The sequence below is a fragment of the Mus caroli genome, unplaced genomic scaffold (assembly GCF_978045245.1).
Source record: "Mus caroli unplaced genomic scaffold, Mus_caroli_1 scaffold_8, whole genome shotgun sequence".
Lineage (NCBI taxonomy): Eukaryota > Metazoa > Chordata > Mammalia > Rodentia > Muridae > Mus > Mus caroli.
Window position 1 is genome coordinate 105,954,813 of NW_028227263.1, and position 20,339 is coordinate 105,975,151.

The window sequence follows — 20,339 nt, forward strand, 5'->3', positions numbered from 1 at the left end:
TCATGATAGATCACTTTTTTTGTGAGCTGTCTATAGCCCCAGTAATAGTGGGACCCCTTGAGCTGGATCCCACTTTGGGCCTGTGGCTGGACCTTCTTTTCCTCAAACTCTTCTCCATTTCCTTCCCTGTAATTCTATCAGACAGGAACAATTATGGATCAGAGATGTGGCTGGGGGATGGCAACCCAATCCCTTACTTCCTGCTGGAGGTGGGCTCTATAAGTCCCCTCTCCTTACTGTCAGGCATTTCATCTAAGGTCCTTCCCTTTGAGTCCTGAGTATTCTGTACTTTTCTTTCATTTTCTTCCTTCCTTTCTCTTTCTTTCTTTCTTTCTTTCTTTCTTTCTTTCTTTCTTTCTTTCTTTCTTTCTTAATTTCTTTCTTTCTTTCTTTCTTTCTTAATTTCTTTCTTTCTTTCTTTCTTTCTTCTTTCTTGTTGTTGTTGTTGTTGTTGTTGTTGTTGTTGTTGTTCTTCTTCTTCTTCTTCTTCTTCTTCTTCTTCTTCTTCTTCTTCTTCTCCTTCTCCTTCTCCTTCTCCTTCTCCGTCTTCTTCTTCTCCTTCTCCGTCTTCTCCTTCTTCTTCTTCTTCTTCTTCTTCTTCTTCTTCTTCTTCTTCTTCTTCTTCTTCTTCTTCTTCTTCTTCTTCTTTGCTAACATCTACTTATTAGTGAGAACATGCCATGCATATCCTTTTGGATCTGAGTTACCTCACTCAGGATAACATTTTCTAGTTCCATCCATTTGCTTGCAATACTCAGGAAGTCTTTGTTCTTAATAGCTGAGTAGCACTCCATTGTATAAATGAACCACATTTTCTATATCTATTCTTCAGTTGTGGGACATCTAGGTTGTTTCCAGCTTCTGGCTAATACAAATAAGGCCACTATGAACTTAGTGGAACATGTGGCCCTGTGGCATTGTGGGGCATCTTTTGATTATATTCCCAAGAGTGTAGACATGTTGAACAATTGGAGACCCAGAAGTAAAACCTCACACTTATGGTCACTTGATCTTTGACAAAGATGCCAAACATATACAATGGAAAAAAGAATGCATCTTCAATAACTGGTGCTGGCCGAACTGGCTCTCTGTATGTAGAAGAATGAAAATAGACCCATATTTGTCACCTTGTACAAAGCGCAAGTCCAAGTGGATCAAGGACCTCAACACAAAACCAGATACACTGAATCTAATTGAAGAGAACATGAAAGAGCCTTGAACTCATTGGCACAGGTGGAAATTTTCTAAACAGAACTCCAATGGCTCATGCTCTAAGATAAAAAATTGATAAATGGGACCTCATGAAACTGTAAAACTTCTGTAAGGCAAAGGTCATAGTCAATAACACAAATTTGCAACCTACAGATTGGGAAAAATCTTCACTATCCCCACATCCTATAGAGGGCTAATATTCAAAATATATTAAGAACACAAGAAGTTAATCACCAAAAAACGAAACAACCCAATCAAAAACTGGGGTATAGAATTAAATGGAGAATTCACAACTGTGGGGTTCAGCATGTGTCTTGAGAGTCTTCAGTCAGATGAGGTTCTTGGAGGAGACAACTGTTGTTGTCTGTAAGTCTCAGGAGATGGCGCTGTCTCAGGTGGATCTGTGGCAGCAGGCACTATGTGGAGATAGACCTGTAGAGTAATTGTAACAGAGGAGCAAAACTCCAGCAGAGTATGTCTGTCTGCATAGGGTGGATAGCAAAAGTTACACCTACAATGGTTTGCTTAGGAGCACATCATGGTCTGTTTTGGATGGCTGAGGAGGAAAATATCATATTATTGTGTATCTGGGGTAGGAAGTAACCATTCTTCTCTAAAAGGAAATCAGTTGTTAATTAAGGATTGGATGATTTTTGAACCTTAAAGGAAAATTTAAACAAGTTGAGAGAAGCTTTTTGGACATATATCATGAATACTAGAGAGAAAATACGCATTTAGATAAAGAAGCAAGAAAAGCACGATTCAGGTGTTCCTGGATGGGGTTTTTCCACAGGCTTAGCTGGATGGGGGCGGGGGGGGGGAGAGGTACATTGTACCCTACAGTTTACTTCCCCCTTTGTGAGAGTTTAACATATAAGGTTAAGTGAAAGACTTTTCTTTCTTTCTTTCTTTCTTTCTTTCTTTTTTTTTGGTTTTTTTTTTTTTTTTTTTTTTTTTTTTTTTTTTTTTTTTGGTTTTTTCGAGACAGGGTTTCTCTGTGTAGCTCTGGCTGCCCTGGAACTCATTCTGTAGACCAGGCTGGCCTCGAACTCAGAAATCTGCCTGCCTCTGCTTCCCGAGTGCTGGGATTAAAGGCATACACCCCCACGCCGGGCTGTGAAAGGCTTTTTAGCTAAAGTGGCTGTCCGCCCACGGAGGCACATCACCATCACCTTCACCCGCCCCTGCAGCCTGCGGTTTGCAGTGGCTCTTTTGCCTCCGCCCGCCCATTGCCTGCTTCTGCTGTACTCCTTCTTTGCCGGCCCACTGCCCGCCCCTTTGTCTCCCGAGCTCGGGGCGGGGCCGGGTCATTCAGTCGCTCGGCGTGGGACTGAGGGGCTATGGCGGAGAGGGAGGGACATAGCTTAGAGCAACACTGTCATTTGAGGAGGCAGAGAGTTTAGAGCAGGTGCTGCCGCTGTGCTGCTGGACACAGTCATTTGCACACTCACAGATCAAAGCCAAGGGGGCTGCAGAGCCTGAGAACAGGCTGCTTGCAGCTGAAACCTGTGAGAGAGAGGGAGCAGGGAGGAAGCTTGCCAGATACACTGTGGGGAGGGAGAGAGAGAGAGAGAGAGAGAGAGAGAGAGAGAGAGAGAGAGAGAGAGAGAGAGAGAGAGAGAGAGGCAGGCCATGGCCAGGAGGAGAGAAGAGGGAAAGAGAAAGATAGAAGAAAGGTTAGAGAGTAAGAGGGAGAGGGAGAGAGGCAGAGGAGGGGAGAGAGGAGAGAAGAGTGTAAGGGGAGTAAGAGGAGTAAGAGCAAGAGAGTGAGGTGGGGCCAAGCAGCCCCTCTTATGGTGTGCTATATCTTTACTCTTGCTAGGTAACTGGGGAGGAGTCTAGCCTGAAGGTCAGAAGCTTGGGACATTGTCAACTTGACTACTAACCATGCTTCTCTTGTGGGGGCTGAGGGAGGAGGTAACTTCAACAGGAACCAGAGTTCCAGGAGACATGAGAGAACTCTTTCCATCACATGTAGGTGAATGATCACCACCAGGTCCTGGGGTCCAACATCTCAGCTCGACTGGAGACCAGACTGGAGACCAGACTGTCTTTGCATAGCCCAATGCCCCACAGGGTGCTAGCTTCTTTCAGCTGCTTGTTGGGCCCTTCGAAGGACAGTCATGCTGGGATCCTGTCTGCAAGCACACCATAGCATCAGTAACAGTATCAGGCCTCAGTCCTCCTCTTGTGCTGGATCCCAATTTGGACCTGTCACTGGACAGGCTCTTTCTCCATTTTTTATTCTTGCAGTTCCTTTAGACAGGTGTCAATAAGCTTCTTAATACACAGGCTTAGTACTATGTGTCTAAGTGAGGAGTATCTTTGGATTGATTGTTAGATAGGTTTGCAGTATTACACAGGATTGCACTGAACTGTGATTTACTGAGAAGCAGGTATGCCCATGCCTTTTCATTGCATATAGTCTTATAATAGTCAGGATCTATTTAATATGTACTCCCTGCATATTCTTTTTTTCCTTTTTTTCCCTTGGATTTTTCTAAATTTACATTTCAAATGTTATCCCCTTCCCCAGGTTCCCTCCCCCCCCCAAGCACTCTATGGAATCCTCCTTCCCCTTGCTTCTATGGGAGTGTTCATCCACCCACCCACCCACTCCTACCTCCCCACCTTCAGTTCCCCTACACTGGGACATCTATCAAGCCTTCTTAGGACCAAGGACCCCTCCTTCCATTGATGCATAACAAGGCCATCATCTGCTATATATACAGCTGGAGCCATGTGTACTCCTTTGTTGATGGTTTAGTCCCTGGAGATAGTGAAAACTATTCTCAATAATAAAAGAACTTCTGGGGGAATCAGCATCCCTGTACTCAAGCTGTATTACAGAGTAATAGTGGTAAAAACTGCATCGTATTGGTACAAGCAGGAAGATCAGTGGAATAGAACTGAAGACCCAGAGATGAACCCACACACTTATGTTCACTTGATCTTTTACAAAGGAGCTAAAACCCTCCTTGCATATTCTTAATCTGAATAAAAAAAGAAAGTCTCAATGAGTTACAGTTTTGACTGTTATCATTTCTTATTGCTATATATTGTTGTTTCATTTGAGTTTTCATTCACTCTGCTCACCAATTCTTGCTTAGAGAAGTCAATTTATGTTGGGGACATTCTTTTATTACTATACCACAAAAGAGAGTACATTTATTGTTGTACTCTTGTTGGTCTGCATATAGATCCTCACTCAAGAGAGCTTCCCTAAGCACTAGGTGAAGGGACACACTGTGATAACTTTAAATTACACTTTTACAGAAAGGAGATGGATTTCTTACACACTGTTATATTTTGTTAGTAGAGTAAGAAGGAAATACACAGCTTTAGATACAGGAATGTATCACAAGGACAATTCAACTCAATGATAATCCCAGGATAGAGAAGTTCAAATCTCAGAATGGAAAGAGGCAAAACAACATTTGCATTGAATTTAAGTAGATAATTTATAAATGAGAAATGTCACAGACTATTGGCTTTTCCAAAATGAGAAATAAGCGGAGTAGGTTTAAGTGCAGACATCATATTGTTTGGCACATACAAATGTATCATAAAAGAATATTCTTAGATACCTAAAGTCAGTAGGAAGTGTAGACTAAACTTGCTGTTTCTGATTTGGAAAAACATATTCCACTTATTTTGCTCATGAGTGTATTTCCATGCCTGCTCCTAATTCACCTACTCTGGCAACCTATGATTTAGCATGTTTTTGTCAGCTAAAGTTGTTGTCATAATAAAAAGTTTTTTGCTTCAAATTTGGCCAAAACAGCCCAATGAGGAAATTGTTCCTTGAGCTGTCTTCTTGGCTGAAATCATGGTGCCTGTATCTAGAGAAGAAAATCTAAGACATGTTTTCCAACTTGTTTTCAAGCAGAACACAGGGGCTCAGATGCAGTGCCTAAGGGAAGAAAAGAGTTTCAGAACTCTGAATGACAGTGGCAGAAGTGTAAATAGGAACTTGAGAAAGGTGTTGTGACATCTGCCCTCATTAGCAAAGTTAGAAACACACATGTTCACAAACACTTGACCTGAATATATACCTGCTGGATCATTAGATCTGTATCCATCAGTCTTATGGATGGGCATATGTGTTTGTGTTAATGGGATGTTCTGGATTTTCATCTTTGGAGTTTTGTATATTCCCAATTTTGTATGTGCCTTTACTGGCTACATGTGCTATGAAACAATCGAAGAATATACTTACCATGAAGGAGATTTGACAATTGGTGCGTTTTTTCCTCTTCATATTTACAGCACGCGTAACCATGTTCCACATGAATTGGACCCATACTATTTCCAGGATATGTACCTAGAGTAAGTACAATTATTCCTTGTAAAAGTTCAGAATTCTTGTGACATAAAGGATGTATGGATCAAAACTCTCATGAGTTTTTTCATAACCACTGTTTTTCACTCTCAAATCTCTGAAGTTCTAGTTTCATTTGTATCTCTTTTGTGTTCCTTACATCATCTTAGAACTTCATGACATTTTTTATGCTTGTAATGCCAGATGAATTGAATATTTTCAGTTTTATGATTTTAAAGTATGGATAATTTAATCTAAGTATGATCTGGTACTTCTGAGCTTTCTTAAAGTACAGATGTGCTCTTCTGAGGATAAATGATGTCAATAAATACAAAGACTTCTGAATGTTGAGTAACAAGACTTGCTTATGTTACATGTACCTGGCTTTAGAACTGTCAAGATTAAATTTTGACACTGTTCTCTTCTATACCCCCCCTCTCTCTCTCTCTCTCTCTCTCTCTCTCTCTCTCTCTCTCTCTCTCGTATTTAAGAGTTTCTTTGCTAAACTTTTTAATTTTAATTTTATTCTAAATGTTTACCTTTCTCCCTATATGTTTCCAGTGCTTTCCTTCAGGTATATGGATGTGCTTATCAAGATACTCTTGCTTTGAGGGTAGCCATTTAGGACCACTTTTTAACTCTTCTGACGTCTGCAGTATTAAGGGATAATGTATGAAAATTTTTAATTCCTCAGAAAAAAATTGATGAAAAATAGTCAAGTGTGGCTGGTTATAAAGGAAGTAAGTTGTGCTTATCTTATATCTCTATGGATCAGTTTAAAAATACCCTGAAATATAACAATGGGGTTTGCAAATCTATTTTTTAAAAAAATATAAAATAAAATATAGTACTGTATGAGAATTGTGCACATTGTGAAATTATTGTGTATTTCTTAAAACATTGGTGGGATTTTCAGTAAAACATTGAGGAAAGTGTTTTCAGAGGCAAAAACAATCATTATACATTTGGGATCGTGACACATTTAGTTTGAAACTAGCATATCCTAGATAGTCATCTATCCAAAATTTTATATATAAATGTAATAATTCCTTGATGCAGTAACTGAAGATAGACTTAATTTCTTTAGGATAACATTCATTCTCAAACTGACAAATTTGTCTAATATACCTAGCAGACTGAGGGATTTGGACGCTGAGTGGAGCCACTTGTTCTTCATTATAACTAATTCCCCTTCTTACTGTCTATTCCCTCTGCTCCCTACTTCCAGCAGCTCATGCAGCAATGTACATCTGTATGTGTGTTTCTATATATTATGCAGCAACATGCCCATATGTGAAAAGGCTATACTTTAGTTATATAAGCCATGAGTATCTTGCTTGTTCATGCTAATGAAATAATTATATCTTGTAAAATTCTTCAACTTTTTATGCAACCAAAACTATAATCAAAATACTTCATGACAGGAAAATAGTAATTTTACTATAAAAGACTAAATAGCTTGTCTTATACAATGTAATTCCATATATATTAACAATATATTTCTTAATTCACTTAAATTTTTTATATTATTTTTTCCAGAATAAAAAAATAGATAAAATGAAGTAACTGCAAGTTTTCTAGGTCCCAAGCACATTCTTGTACTCTAACCTGTGGCTGTATAATTGAGGTCTCAATTTCTATGAATTGCAGACTTGCACACAATTGAATGGCAACTGAGTGACCTCTAAATCCTTTCATGGTGTTCTATGATGTATGTGTCCTGCATTCATTTACTTGCAAAGTGCAACTTTGATGTCTGCTCTTCTCTATCTACTTATCTTTCCTCATCTAACTATTGTTCTCTTACTAGGCACCATGGTTGTAATTCTAGCTCCCCTTTCCTCAGAACAATTATGAAGGAAGATGTAATATACAGGGGCATTTTCCAGTACAGCCAGAAACACAAGTACAAGCAGCCCATGAAGTGTACATCAACCTCTCTGGTGTAAAGAATTTTGTCAGGGTCTGGCTGAAATGAGTGCTGTTGCCAATCATTGTCAGCACTGTGAGGATTGTACTTCCATTTATCTCTAACTCCTACTTACAGAAAGACATGTGAATTCAGACCTTTATAGATTAATTTTCTTTTAAAGTAGACTATTAAGATATTATTTAGTTGTATGTTGTTTCAATGCTATTTGCTCTAATTAAATATGTAAATGTTATGAATATTCTTTGATTTTAAGTAAATTATGTAATATAGTAGACATTTAGAAATAATACAAGAAATTTCTCTGATTTCTGATCTTTCCTACTGATTTATCTTCAGGTTCTTTTAATATCATCATAAAAAGAATATTGTAAATAACCATTTTTAAGATTATTTTTGTTCATAATCCTATACTTTTATTTAACTATTAACATTTTCTTAACATTTGCATGTTGTCTAAAACATTTGTAAATTTTTTTTACCTCATGTTTCTTTTTGTTCTGGCTAGTTGTATGTCAACTTGACACAAACTAGACTCACAAGAAAGGTGGAAGACACAATTGAGTAAATACCTCAATGAGACCAGACTATATGCAGGTTTGTAGGCTATTTTCCTAATCATTGGTTGATGAGGCAGGTTCATGCCCATTTGGGAGGAACCACCCATGAGCAGGTGGTCCTTGGTTCCATAAGAGTGCAGGGTGTGGAAGCCACACAGACAAGCCAATAAACAGTATTCTTCTAAGGCATCTGGATCAGAGCTCCTGCCTTCTGTTCCTAGCCTGCTTGAATTCATGTTTTGATTTCTTCCAATAATGAAATGTAAGTCAAATATGTAGGACATTTTTATTTCAACTTGAGACACAGTACAGTCATCTGACAGGAAGGAATGCCAGTTGAAAGAATCCCTCCATAAGGTTGGATTGTAGGCAAGCTTGTAGGGCATGTTATCAATTAATGATTGATGGGGGATGATCTAGGCCATTATGAATAATCATTCATGTGCTGAATTCTATACAGAAGCAGGCTGAGAAACCCAATATGAGAAAATCAATAAGAAAAACTCCTTTGCAGGCTTTGTATCACCTGCTTTCTCTATATTTTGATCCTGTTTGAGTTCCTGTACTAACTTCTTTCAGTGATTTGAAAGTATAAGCCTAATAAATTTTCTCCCCATCTTGATTTTGGACATTCTTTTTCATCATAGTGATAGTAACTATAATTAAGACACCAAAAAATCCTTTTACTTCTGCATTCATTTTGCTTATGGTATTTCATCCATAAGTTATAAGGACTAGATTTTATACTGCGTTCATTTATGAGAATAACAAAATTAATTTCTCCAATTGGGTCTATAACGTACCTAGTCATAATCTCTGGCCATTTTGTAGTGCCAACCATAGGTTCCATACTATGGAAGTGATTTTAAAACAGATCAGTCAAGGGTTAATTACATTTATATCATGTGTGCCCATTTTGATACCAGAAGCTATACCATATAATGCCAGTCTGCTGTATCCCTCATGGTTCACAGATTGCTGAGAGTGAGGATTACTTTTATTTTTTCAGTAGTATGCATAGCACCTTTCACACAGTGAAATCTAGCCAGGAAAGAAAACACCTAGGTGAGTACCAGCTTGATTTTTCCATGGTCTGTAATTCAAGTATATAGTGTCTCCAGTAAGAGAGTCTTACCATCAGGTTCTGCAGGATATGATCTTATCTTTCTGATGTGTATTCTAGATAATGAATATGATATATGATATTTGACTTTTACAATATGATTCAGAAAGGTTATTCTAATTGTATAGAAATGAACTGAGGTACAGATTTCAGGTCTAGGTAATTTGGTCCATGGTGTTTTTCATTTTTTGAGAGTTCTTTATAATAGATTTTTTTCTTTTAATTAGATATTTTCTTTATTCACATTTCAAATGATATCCCCTTTCCTAGTTTCCCCTCCAAAAATCCCCTATACCCTTCCCCCTCCCCCTTCTCCCCAAACCACCCACTCCCATTCCTGGTCCTAGCATTCCCCTATATTAGGGCGTAGAGCCTTCACAGGACCAATGGCTTCTCCTCCCATTGATGACCAACTAGGCCATCCTCTGCTACAAATGTAGCTAGAGCCACAAGTTCCACAGTGTTTTCTTTCATTAGTGGTATAGTTCCAAGGAGCTCTGAGGGTACTGGTTAGTTCATATTGATGTTCCTTCTATGAGGCTTCAGTCCACTTCAGCTCCCTGGGAATTTCTCTGGCTCCTTCATTGTGGACCTTGTGCTCCATCCAATGGTTGACTGTGAGCATCCACTTCTGTGTTTGCCAGGCACTGGCAGAGCCTCGCAGGAGACAGCTATATCAGGATCCTGTCAGCAGGCACTTGTTGGCATCTTACTAGTGTCTGGGTTTGGAGGTTGTTTATGGGATGGATCCCCAAGTGGGGCAGTCTCTGGATGGTCACTCCTTCAGGCTCTGCTCCAAAATTGTCTCTGTAACTCCTTCCATAGGTATCTTGTTCCCCATTCTAAGAAGGAAAAAAGTACCCACACTTTGGTCCTCCTTCTTCTTGAGTTTCATGTGTTTTGCAAATTCTATCTTGAGTACTCTAAATTTCGGGGCTAATATCAACTTATGAGTGAGTGCATATCAAGTGTGTTCTTTGTGATTGGGTTACTTCACTCAGGATGATAGCCTTCAGATGCATCCATTTGTCTAAGTATTTCATAAATTCATTGTTTTTAATAGTTGAGTAGTACTCCACTGTGTAAATGCACCACATTTCTGTATCCATTCTTCTGTTGAGGGACAGCTGGGTTCTTTCCAGCATCTGGCTATTATAAATAAGGCTGCTATGAACATAGTGGAACATGTATCCTTATTACCGGTTGGAACATCTTCTGGGAATATGCTCAGTAGAGGTATTGCTGGATCCTCCAGTGGTATTATGTCCAATTTTATGAGGAACTGCCAGACTGATTTCCAGAGTGGTTGTGTAAGTTTGCAGTCCCACCAGAAATGGAGGAGTGTTCCTCTTTCTCCACATCCTCGACAGCATCTGCTGTCATCTGAATTTTTGATCTTAGCCCTTCTGACTGATGTGAGGTAGAATCTCAGGGTTGTTTTGATTTCCATTTCGCTGATGATTAAGGATGTTGAACATTTTTTCAAGAGCTTCTCAGCCCTACAGTGTTCCTCAGTTGAGAATTCTTTGCTTAGAACTGTACCCCATTTTTTTATATTTTTAATCATTTTTGATTAGGTATTTCCCTGATTTTCATTTCCAATCCTATCCCAAAAGTCCCCCAAACCCTCTCCACCACTCCTCTAGCCACCCACTCCCACTTTTTGGCCCTGGTGTTCTCATGTACTGGGGCATATAAAGTTTGCATGACCAATGGGCCTCTCTTTCCAGTGATGGCCGACTAGGCCATCTTTTGATACATATGCAGCTAGAAACAAGAGCTCCGGGGTACTGGTTAGTTCATATTGTTGTTCCACCTATAGGGTTGCAGTTCCCTTTAGCTCCTTGGGTACTTTCTCTAGATCCTCCATTGGGGGTTCTGTGATCCATCCAATAGCTGATTGTGAGCATCCACTTCTGTGTTTGCTAGGCCCTGGCATACTCTCACAAGAGACAGCTATATCAGGGTCCCTTCAGCAAAATCTTCCCACGGTATGCAATGGTGTCAGCATTTGGAGGCTGATTATGGGATGGATCCCAGGAAGTGGCAGTCACTAGATGGTCCATCCTTTTGTCTCAGCTCCAAATTTTGTCTCTGTAACTCCTTCTATGGGGATTTTGTTCCCAATTCTAACAAGGGGCAAAGTGTCCACACTTAGGTCTTCGTTCTTCTTGAGTTTCATGTGTTTAGCAAATTGTATCTTATATCTTGGGTATTCTAAGTTTCTGGGCTAATATCTACTTATCAGTGAGAACATATCATTTGAGTTCTTTTCTGATTTGGGTTACCTCACTCAGGATGATGCCCTCCAGGTCCAACCATTTGCCTAGGAATTTCATAAATTCATTCTTTTTAATAGCTGAGTAGTACTCCATTGTGTAAATGCACCATATTTTCTGTATCCATTCCTCTGTTGAGGGGCATCTGGGTTCTTTCCAGCTTCTGGCTATTATAAATAAGGCTGCTATGAACATAGTGGAGCATGTGTCTTTCTTAGCAGTTGGAACATCTTCTGGATATATGCCCAGGAGAGGTTTTGCGGGATCCTCTGGTAGTACTATGTCCAATTTTCTGAGGAACCGCAAGAATGATTTCCAGAGGGGTTGTACAAGCTTGCAATCCCACCAACAATGGAGGAGTGTTCCTCTTTCTCCACATCCTCGCCAGCATCTGCTGTCACCTGAATTTTTGATCTTAGCCATTCTGACTGGTGTGAGATGGAATCTCAGGGTTGTTTTGATTTGCATTTCCCTGATGATTAACGATGCTGAACATTTTTTCAGGTGCTTCTCTGCCATTCAGTATTCCTCAGGTGAGAATTCTTTGTTTAGTTCTGAGCCCCATTTTTTAATGAGGTTATTTGATTTTATGGAGTCCACCTTCTTGAGTTCTTTATATATATATTCGTTATTAGTCCCCTATCCGATTTGGGGTAGGTAAAGATTCCTTCCCAATCTGTTGGTGGTCTTTTTGTCTTATTGACAGTGTCTTTTGCCTTGCAGAAGCTTTGCAATTTTATGAGGTCCCATTTTATTCTCGATCTTACAGCACAAGCCATTGCTGTTCTATTCAGGAATTTTTCCCCTGTACCCATATCTTCGAGTCTTTTCCCTACTTTCTCCTCTGTAAGTTTCAGTGTCTCTGGTTTTATGTGGAGTTACTTAGTCCACTTAGATTTGACCTTAGTACAAGGAGATAGAAATGGATCAATTCGCAATCTTCTACATGATAATACCCAGTTGTGCCAGCACCATTTGTTGAAAATGCTGTCTTTTTTTCCACTGGATGGTTTTTGCTCCCTCGTCAAAGTTCAAGTGACCATAGGTGTGTGGGTTCATCTCTGGGTCTTCAATTCTATTCCATTGGTCTATTTGTCTGTCACTATACCAGTACCATGCAGTTTTTATCACAATTGCTCTGTAGTAGAGCTTTAGGTCCGGCATGTTGATTCCACCAGAGGTTCTTTTATCCTTGAGAAGAGTTTTTGCTATCCTAGGTTTTTTGTTATTCCAGATGAATCTGCGGATTTCCCTTTCTAATTCGTTGAAGAATTGAGTTGGACTTTTGATGGGGATTGTGTTGAATCTGTAGATTGCTTTTGGCAAGATAGCCATTTTTACTATATTGTTCCTGCCAGTCCATGAGCATGGGAGATCTTTCCATCTTCTGAGATCTTCATTAATTTCTTTCTTCAGAGACTTGAAGTTTTTATCATACAGATCTTTCACTTCCTTAGTTAGAGTCACACCAAGATATTTTATATTATTTGTGACTATTGAGAAGGGCGTTGTTTCCCTAATTTCTTTCTCAGGCTCTTTATCCTTTGTGTACAGAAATGCCATTGACTTATTTGAGTTAATTTTATATCCAGCTACTTCACTGAAGCTCTTTACCAGGCTTAGGAGTTCTCTGGTGGAATTTTTTGGGTCACTTATATATACTATCATATCATCTGCAAAAAGTGATATTTTGACTTCTTCCTTTCCAATTTGTATCCCGTTGATCTCCTTTTGTTGTCTAATTGCTCTGGCTAAGACTTCAAGTACAATGTTGAATAGGTAGGGATAGAGTGGACAGCCTTGTCTAGTCTCTGATTTTAGTGAGATTGCTTCCAGCTTCTCACCATTTACTTTGATGTTGGCTACTGGTTTGCTGTAGATTGCTATTATCATGTTTAGTTATGGGCTTTGAATTCCTGATCTTTCCAAGACTTTTATCATGAATGGGTGTTGGATTTTGTCAAATGCTTTCTCAGCATCTAAGGAGATGATCATGTGGTTTTTGTCTTTCAATTTGTTTATATACTGGATTACGTTGATGGATTTCCGTATATTGAACCATCCCTGCATCCCTGGGATGAAACCTACTTGGTCAAGATGGATGATTGTTTTGATGTGTTCTTGGATTCTGTTAGCAAGAACTTTATTGAGGATTTTTGCATCAATATTCATAAGGAAAATTGGTCTGAAGTTCTCTATCTTTGTTGGGTCTTTTTGTGGTTCAGGTATCAGAATAATTGTGGCCTCATAGAATGAGTTGGGTAGAGAACCTCCTGTTTCTATTTTGTGGAATAGTTAATTGAAGAACTGGGATTAGATCTTCTTTGAAGGTCTGATAGACCTCTGTGCTAACCCCATCTGGTCCTGGGCTTTTTTTGGTTGGGAGACTATTAATGACTGCTTCTATTTCTTTAGGGGATATAGGGCTGTTTAGATCATTAACCTGATCTTGATTCAACTTTTGTACCTGGTATCTGTGTAGAAACTTCTCCATTTCATCCAGGTTTTCCAGTTTTGTTAAGTATAGCCTTTTGTAGAAGGATCTGATGGTGTTTTGGATTTCTTCAGGATCTGTTGTTATGTCTCCCTTTTCATTTCTGATTTTGTTAATTAGAATGCTTTCCCTGTGTCCTCTAGTGAGTCTGGCTAATGGTTTGTCTATCTTGTTGATTTTCTCAAAGAACCAGCTCCTCTATTGGTTGATTCTTTGAATAGTTCTTGTTTCCCCTTATTTGATTTCGCCCCTGAGTTTGATTATTTCCTGCAGTTTACTCCTCTTGTGTGAATTTGCTTCCTTTTGTTCTAGAGCTTTTAGGTGTGTTGTCAAGGTGCTAATGTGTGCTCTCTCCAGTGTCCTTTTGGAGGCACTCAGAGCTATGAGTTTCTCTCTTAGAAATGGTTTCATTGTGTCCCATAGGTTTGGGTATGTTGTGGCTTCATTTTCATTAAACTCTAAAAAGTCTTTAATTTCTTTCTTTATTTCTTCCTTGACCAAGGTATCATTGAGAAGAGTGTTGTTCAGTTTTCATGTGAATGTTGCCTTTCCATTATTTATGTTGTTATTGAAGATCAGCCTTAGGCCATGGTGGTCTGATAGGATGCATGGGACAATTTCAATATTTATGTATCTGTTGAGGCCTGTTTTGTGACCAATTATATGGTCAATTTTGGAGAAGGTACCATGGGGTGCTGAGAAGAAGGTATATCCTTTTGTTTTAGGATAAAATGTTCTGTAGATATCTGTTAACTCCATTTCTTTCATAAGTTCTGTTAGTTTCACTCTGTCCCTGTTTAGTTTCTGTTTCCACAATCTGTCCATTGGTGAAAGTGGTGTGTTGAAGTCTCCCACTATTATTGTGTGAGGTGCAATGTGTGCTTTGAGCTTTACTAAAGTTTCTTTAATGAATGTGGCTGCCCATGCATTTGTAGCATAGATATTCAGAAATGAGAGTTCCTCTTGGAGGATTTTACCTTTGATGAGTATGAAGTGTCCCTCCTTGTCTTTTTTGATAACTTTGGGTTGTAAGTTGATTTATTCGATATTAGAATGGCTACTCCAGTTTGTTTCTTCAGACCATTTGCTTGGAAAATTGTTTTCCAGCCTTTCACTCTGATGTAGTGTCTGTCTTTTTCCCTGAGATGGGTTTCCTGTAAGCAGCAGAATTTTGGGTCCTGTTTTTGTTGCCAGTCTGTGAGTCTGTCTTTTTATTGGGGAATTGAGTCCATTGCTATTAGGGCATATTAAGGAAAAGTAATTGTTGCTTCCTATTATTTTTGTTGTTAGAGTTGGCATTCTGTTCTTGTGGCTGTCTTCCTTTTGGTTTGTTGAAGGATTACCTTCTTCCTTTTTCTAGGGTGTGGTTTCCGTCCTTTCATTGTTTTTTTTTCTGTTATTATCCTTTGAATGGCTGTATTCGTGGAAAGATATTTTGTGAATTTGGTTTTGTCGTTAAATACTTTGGTTTCTCCATCTATGGTAATTGAGAGTTTGGCTGGGTATAGTAGCCTGGGCTGGCATTTCTATTGTCTTAGTGTCTGTATAACATCTGTCCAGGATCTTCTGGCTTTCATAGTCTCTGTTGAAAAGTCTTGTGTAATTCTGATAGGCCTGCTTTTATATGTTACTTGACCTTTCCCCCTTACTGCTTTTAATATTCTATCTTTATTTAGTGCATTTGTTGTTCTGATTATTATGTGTCAGGAGAAATTTCTTTTCTGGTCCAGTCTATTTGGAGTTCTGTAGTCTTCTTGTATGTTCATGGGCATCTCTTTTTTTAGGTTTGTGAAGTTTTCTTCTATAATTTTGTTGAAGATATTTGCTGGCCCTTTAAGTTGAAAATCTTCATTCTCATGTACTCCTATTTTCCGTAGGTTTGGTCTTCTCATTGTGTCCTGGATTTCCTGGATGTTTTGAGTTAGGATCTTTTTGCATTTTGTATTTTCTTTGATTGTTGTGCCGATGTTCTCTATTGAATCTTCTGCACCTGAGATTCTCTCTTCCACCTCTTGTATTCTGTTGCTGTTGCTTGCATCTATGGTTCCAGATTTCTTCCCTAGCTTTCTATCTCCAGAGTTGCCTCACTTTGGTTTTTTTTTTTTTTTATTGTGTCTACTTCCCTTTTTAGGTTTTGGATGGGTTTATTCAATTCCATTACCTGTTTGGTCGTGTTTTCCTCCAATTTTTAAAGGGATTTTTGTGCTTCCTCTTTAAGGTCTTCTACCTGTTTAGCAGTGTTCTCCTCTATTTCTTTAGGTGAGTTTTTAAAGTCCTTCTTGATGTCCTCTACCATCATCATGAGATATGCTTTTAAATCCGGGTCTATTTTTTCGGGTGTGTTGGGGTGCCAAGGACTGGGTGAGGTGGGAGTGCTGCGTTCTGATGATGGTGAGTAGTCTTGGTTTCTGTTAGTAAGATTCTTATGTTTGTCTTTCGCCATCTGGTAATCTCTGGAGTTAGTTGTTATAGTTGTCTCTGATTAGAGCTTGTTCCTCAGGTGATTATATTAGCCTCTATCAGCAGACCTGGGAGACTAGATCTCTCCTGAATTTCAGTGGTCAGAGTACTCTCTGTATCTAAGTTCTCTTCTTGCAGGGAAGGTGCCCAGATATCTGGTGTTCGAACCTGCCTCCTGACAGAAGTTGTGTTCCACTCACCAGAGGTCATAAGATCCTGTGGAGTGTCCTCTGGGGACCTTGGGGATGTCTGCAGACTCTGGGCCCAAGGTGCATCGGTGCTGGTGTTGGTGCCGACTGGAAGGGACTTGAGACCCTGGTCAGGCCGGGTTTTCTGTTTCCCTAAGTAATGCTGTCTCAAGTCCCGTGCGATTTGATTGGAACAGCAGTTGTGTTCTACTCACCAGAGGTCTTAAGATCCCGTGGAGAGTCCTGTGGGGACTTTGGGGTTGTCCTTAGACTCCACGCCCAAGGTGCATCGGTGTTGGCGCAGACCAGAAGGCTTGGTACCCCATTTTTAATGGAGTTATTTAATTTTCTGGAATCCAGCTTCTTGAGTTTGTTTTATATATTGGATATTATCTCCCTATCAGATTTAGGATTAGTAAAGCTCCTTTCCCAATCTCTTGGGGGCATTTTTGTCTTATTGACAGTGTCCTTTTCCTTACAGAAGCTTTGCAATTTTCTGAGGTCCCAGTTGTCAATTCTCAATTGTACAGCACAAGCCATTGCTGTTATATTAAGGAAGTTTTCACCTGTGCCCATATCTTCAAGGCGTTTCTCCACTTTCTCCTCTATAAATTTCAGTGTCTCTGGTTTTATATGGAGTTCCTTGATCAACTTAGAATTGAGCTTTGTATAAGGAGATAAGAATGGATCAATTCACATTCTTCTACATGATGAATGCCAGTTGTGCCATCACCACTTGATGAAAATGCTGTCTTTTTTTCCCACTGGATGGTTTTAGTTCCCTTGTCAAAGATCAAGTGACCATAGGTGTGTGGGTTCATTTCTGGGTCTTCAATTCTATTCCATTGATCTACATGTCTGTCATTGTACCAGTACCATGCAGTTTTTATCACATTTGCTCTGTAATACAGCTTGAGGTCAGGCATGGTGATTCTACCAGAGGTTCTTTTGTTGTTGAGAATAGTTTTTGCTATCCTAGTTTTTTTATTATTCTAGATGAATTTGCAAATTGCCCTTTCTAACTCGGTGAAGAATTGAGTTGGAATTTTGATGGGGATTGTATTGAATCTGTAGATTGCTTTTGGCAAGATTTTGACTAAATTAATCTTGCCAATCCATGAGCATGGGAGATCTTTCCACCTTCTGAGACCTTCATTGATTTCTTTCTTAGAGTTTGGATTCTGTTCTTGTGGCTATCTTCTTTTAGTTTTTTTGAAGGATTATTTTCTTGATATTACTATGGCATCATTTCTCTCCTTGTGTTGGAGATTTCCTTTTATTATCATTTGAAGGGCTGGATTCATGGATAGATATTGTGTGAATTTGGTTTTGTCATGAAATACTTTGGTTTCTCCATGTATGGTAATTGGGAATTTTGCTGGGTATAGTAGCCTGCGTTAGCAATTGGATTGAAGCCTGTCCTTCTTATAATCCTGGTTGATTCAGTAGTCCTCGGAGTCCAGATTCCTCTGTGATCCTGTGATTCAGGGCTCCTGTGAACCTGAGATTCTGGGTGTGTCAGAGTTATTGGCAGCCATGCTTTCTCTGAGACCCTGAGATCCTGGTGTGACCAAGCTCCTGTTATCCTGGGATTCAGGAATCCTAAGATCCTGGGCAGGTTACAGCATCTGGAAGTGGTGTCTCCTCTGAGGACTGGGAACTGTCTAGTGTGTTCAAAATCAAGGTATACCAGTACTGATCAGGAGGAATGCAAGCTGTTGTACAGGCAGGGCTCCTGTGTCCTTGCTCCTGCTGTCATAGGTCCATCACAATTGGATTTGAACCAATGTTGTGTTCCACTCACCAGTGATCCTAAGATCGTGTGGAGAGTCCTCTGGGGATTGTGGGACTGTATCCAGAGTTTGTGCTCTATAATAGATTTTTAAAATGTTTTTCCCTTTTTTTGATTTTTTATTAGATATTTTCTTTATTTACATTTCAAATGCTATCCCGAAGGTACCCTATACCCTCCCCCACCCTGCTCCCCTACCTATCCACTCCCACTTCTTGGCCCTGGCATTCCCCTGTACTGGGGTATATAAAGTTTGCAAGACCAAGGGGCCTCTCATCCCAATGATGGCTGACTAGGCCATCTTCTGCCACATATGCAGCTAGAGACGCAAGCTCTGGGGGTACTGGTTAGTTCATATTGTTGTTCTACCTATAGGGTTGGGGACCCCTTCAGCTTAATGGGTACTTTCTCTAGCTCCTCTGTTGGGGTCCCTGTGTTCCATCCGATATATGACTGTGAGCATCCACTTCTGTATTTGCCAGGCACTGGCATAGCCTCACAAGAGACAGATATATCAAGGTTCTTTCAACCAAATCTTGCTGATGTATGCAATAGTGTCTGCGTTTGGTGGCTGATTATGGGATGGATCCCTGGTTGGGGCAGTCTCTGGATGGTCCATCCTTTGATCTCAATTCCAATCTTTGTCTCTGTAACTCATCCCATGGGTAATTTGTTCCCTATTCTAAGGAATAATGAAGTATCCATGCATCTGTCTTTGTTCTTCTTGATTTTCTTGTGTTTTGCAAATTGTATCTTGGGTATTCTAAGTTTCTGGGCTAATATCCACTTATCTGTGAGTGTATATCAAATGAGTTCTTTTGAGATTGGATTACCTCAGCTCCAGACATCTGGGCTCCTTCCCTGCCAGAGGAGGGTTGGCAGCATGGGAGGGCTCTGGCTGCCAGAGGAGGTGAGAGAGCCATCTTGTATCCCGTCCCCTCTGAGACCAGTCTGCGCAGCTTGTGGACTGCAGAGGCAACATAGCTTCTGGGACAGGTTCTGGTTTGGGCCTTCATCTACTGGCAGGAGGCAGATCTAAGTTCCAGCCATCTGTGCTTCTTCCCCTTCAGAGGAGAGGTGGCCTGCAGAGAGTACTGTGATCACTGAGACTCAGGAGAGAGTTGGACTCCCAGGAGTGCTGACCGAGGATCACAGAATCACAGGAGGAACAAGCTCCAGCCAGAGACAGCTATAACAACTAACACCAGAAATTACCAGATGGCAAAAGGCAAACATAAGAATGTTACCAACAGAAACCAAGACCACTTACCATCATCGGAACCCAGCACTCCCACCTCAGCGAGTCCTAAATACCCCAACACACTAGAAAAGCAAGATTCGGATTTAAAATCGTATCTCATGATGCTGGTAGGGGATTTTAAGAAGGAAATTAATAACTCACTTAAAGAAATACAGGAGAAAAACGGCTAAACAGGTAGAAGGCCTAAAAGAGGAAGCACAAAAATCCCTTAAAGAATTACAGGTAAATACTGCTAAACAAGTAGAAGCCCTTAAAGAAGAAACACAAAATTCTCTTAAAGAATTACAGGAAAATGCATCCAAACAGGTGATGGAATTGAACAAAACCATCCAAGATCTAAAAATGGAAGTAGAAACAATAAAGAGAACCCAACGGGAGACAACTCTGGAGATAGAAAGCTAGGAAAGAAAACAGGAACCATAGATACGAGCATCAGTAACAGAATACAAGAGATGGAAGAGAGAATCTCAGATGCAGAAGATTCTGTAGAGAACATGGACACAACAATCAAAGAAAATGCAAAATGCAAAAAGATCCTAACTCAAAACATCTAGGAAATCCAGGACACAATGAGAAGACCAAACCTACAGATAATAGGAGTTGATGAGAATGAAGATTTTCAACTTAAAGGGCAAGCAACTATCGTAAACAAAATGATAGAAGCAAACTTCCCAAACCTAAAGAAAGAGATGCCCATGAACATACAAGAAGCCTACAGA

At 39.8% G+C, this 20,339-nt stretch overlaps 1 protein-coding gene across 3 annotated transcripts in view; it reads left to right on the forward strand.

The window, feature by feature from the left end:
- The first annotated feature begins 5,292 nt into the window (after positions 1–5,292).
- The window catches only part of LOC115031507 (vomeronasal type-2 receptor 116-like), a 45,131-nt gene continuing 30,084 nt past the window's right edge, over positions 5,293–20,339 (forward strand). Inside the window, exons 1-2 of one of the 3 annotated variants that reach the window (XM_085841862.1) lie at positions 5,293–5,541; positions 6,095–6,273. Coding sequence is in view for 2 of the 3 variants with exons in the window: in XM_085841860.1 (XP_085697986.1) it covers positions 5,306–5,541 (236 nt within the window). In the remaining variant the exon portion in view is untranslated. The remainder of the gene's footprint in view (positions 5,542–6,094; positions 6,274–20,339) is intronic. The other 2 variants (XM_085841861.1, XM_085841860.1) reach the window with 2 other exon arrangements.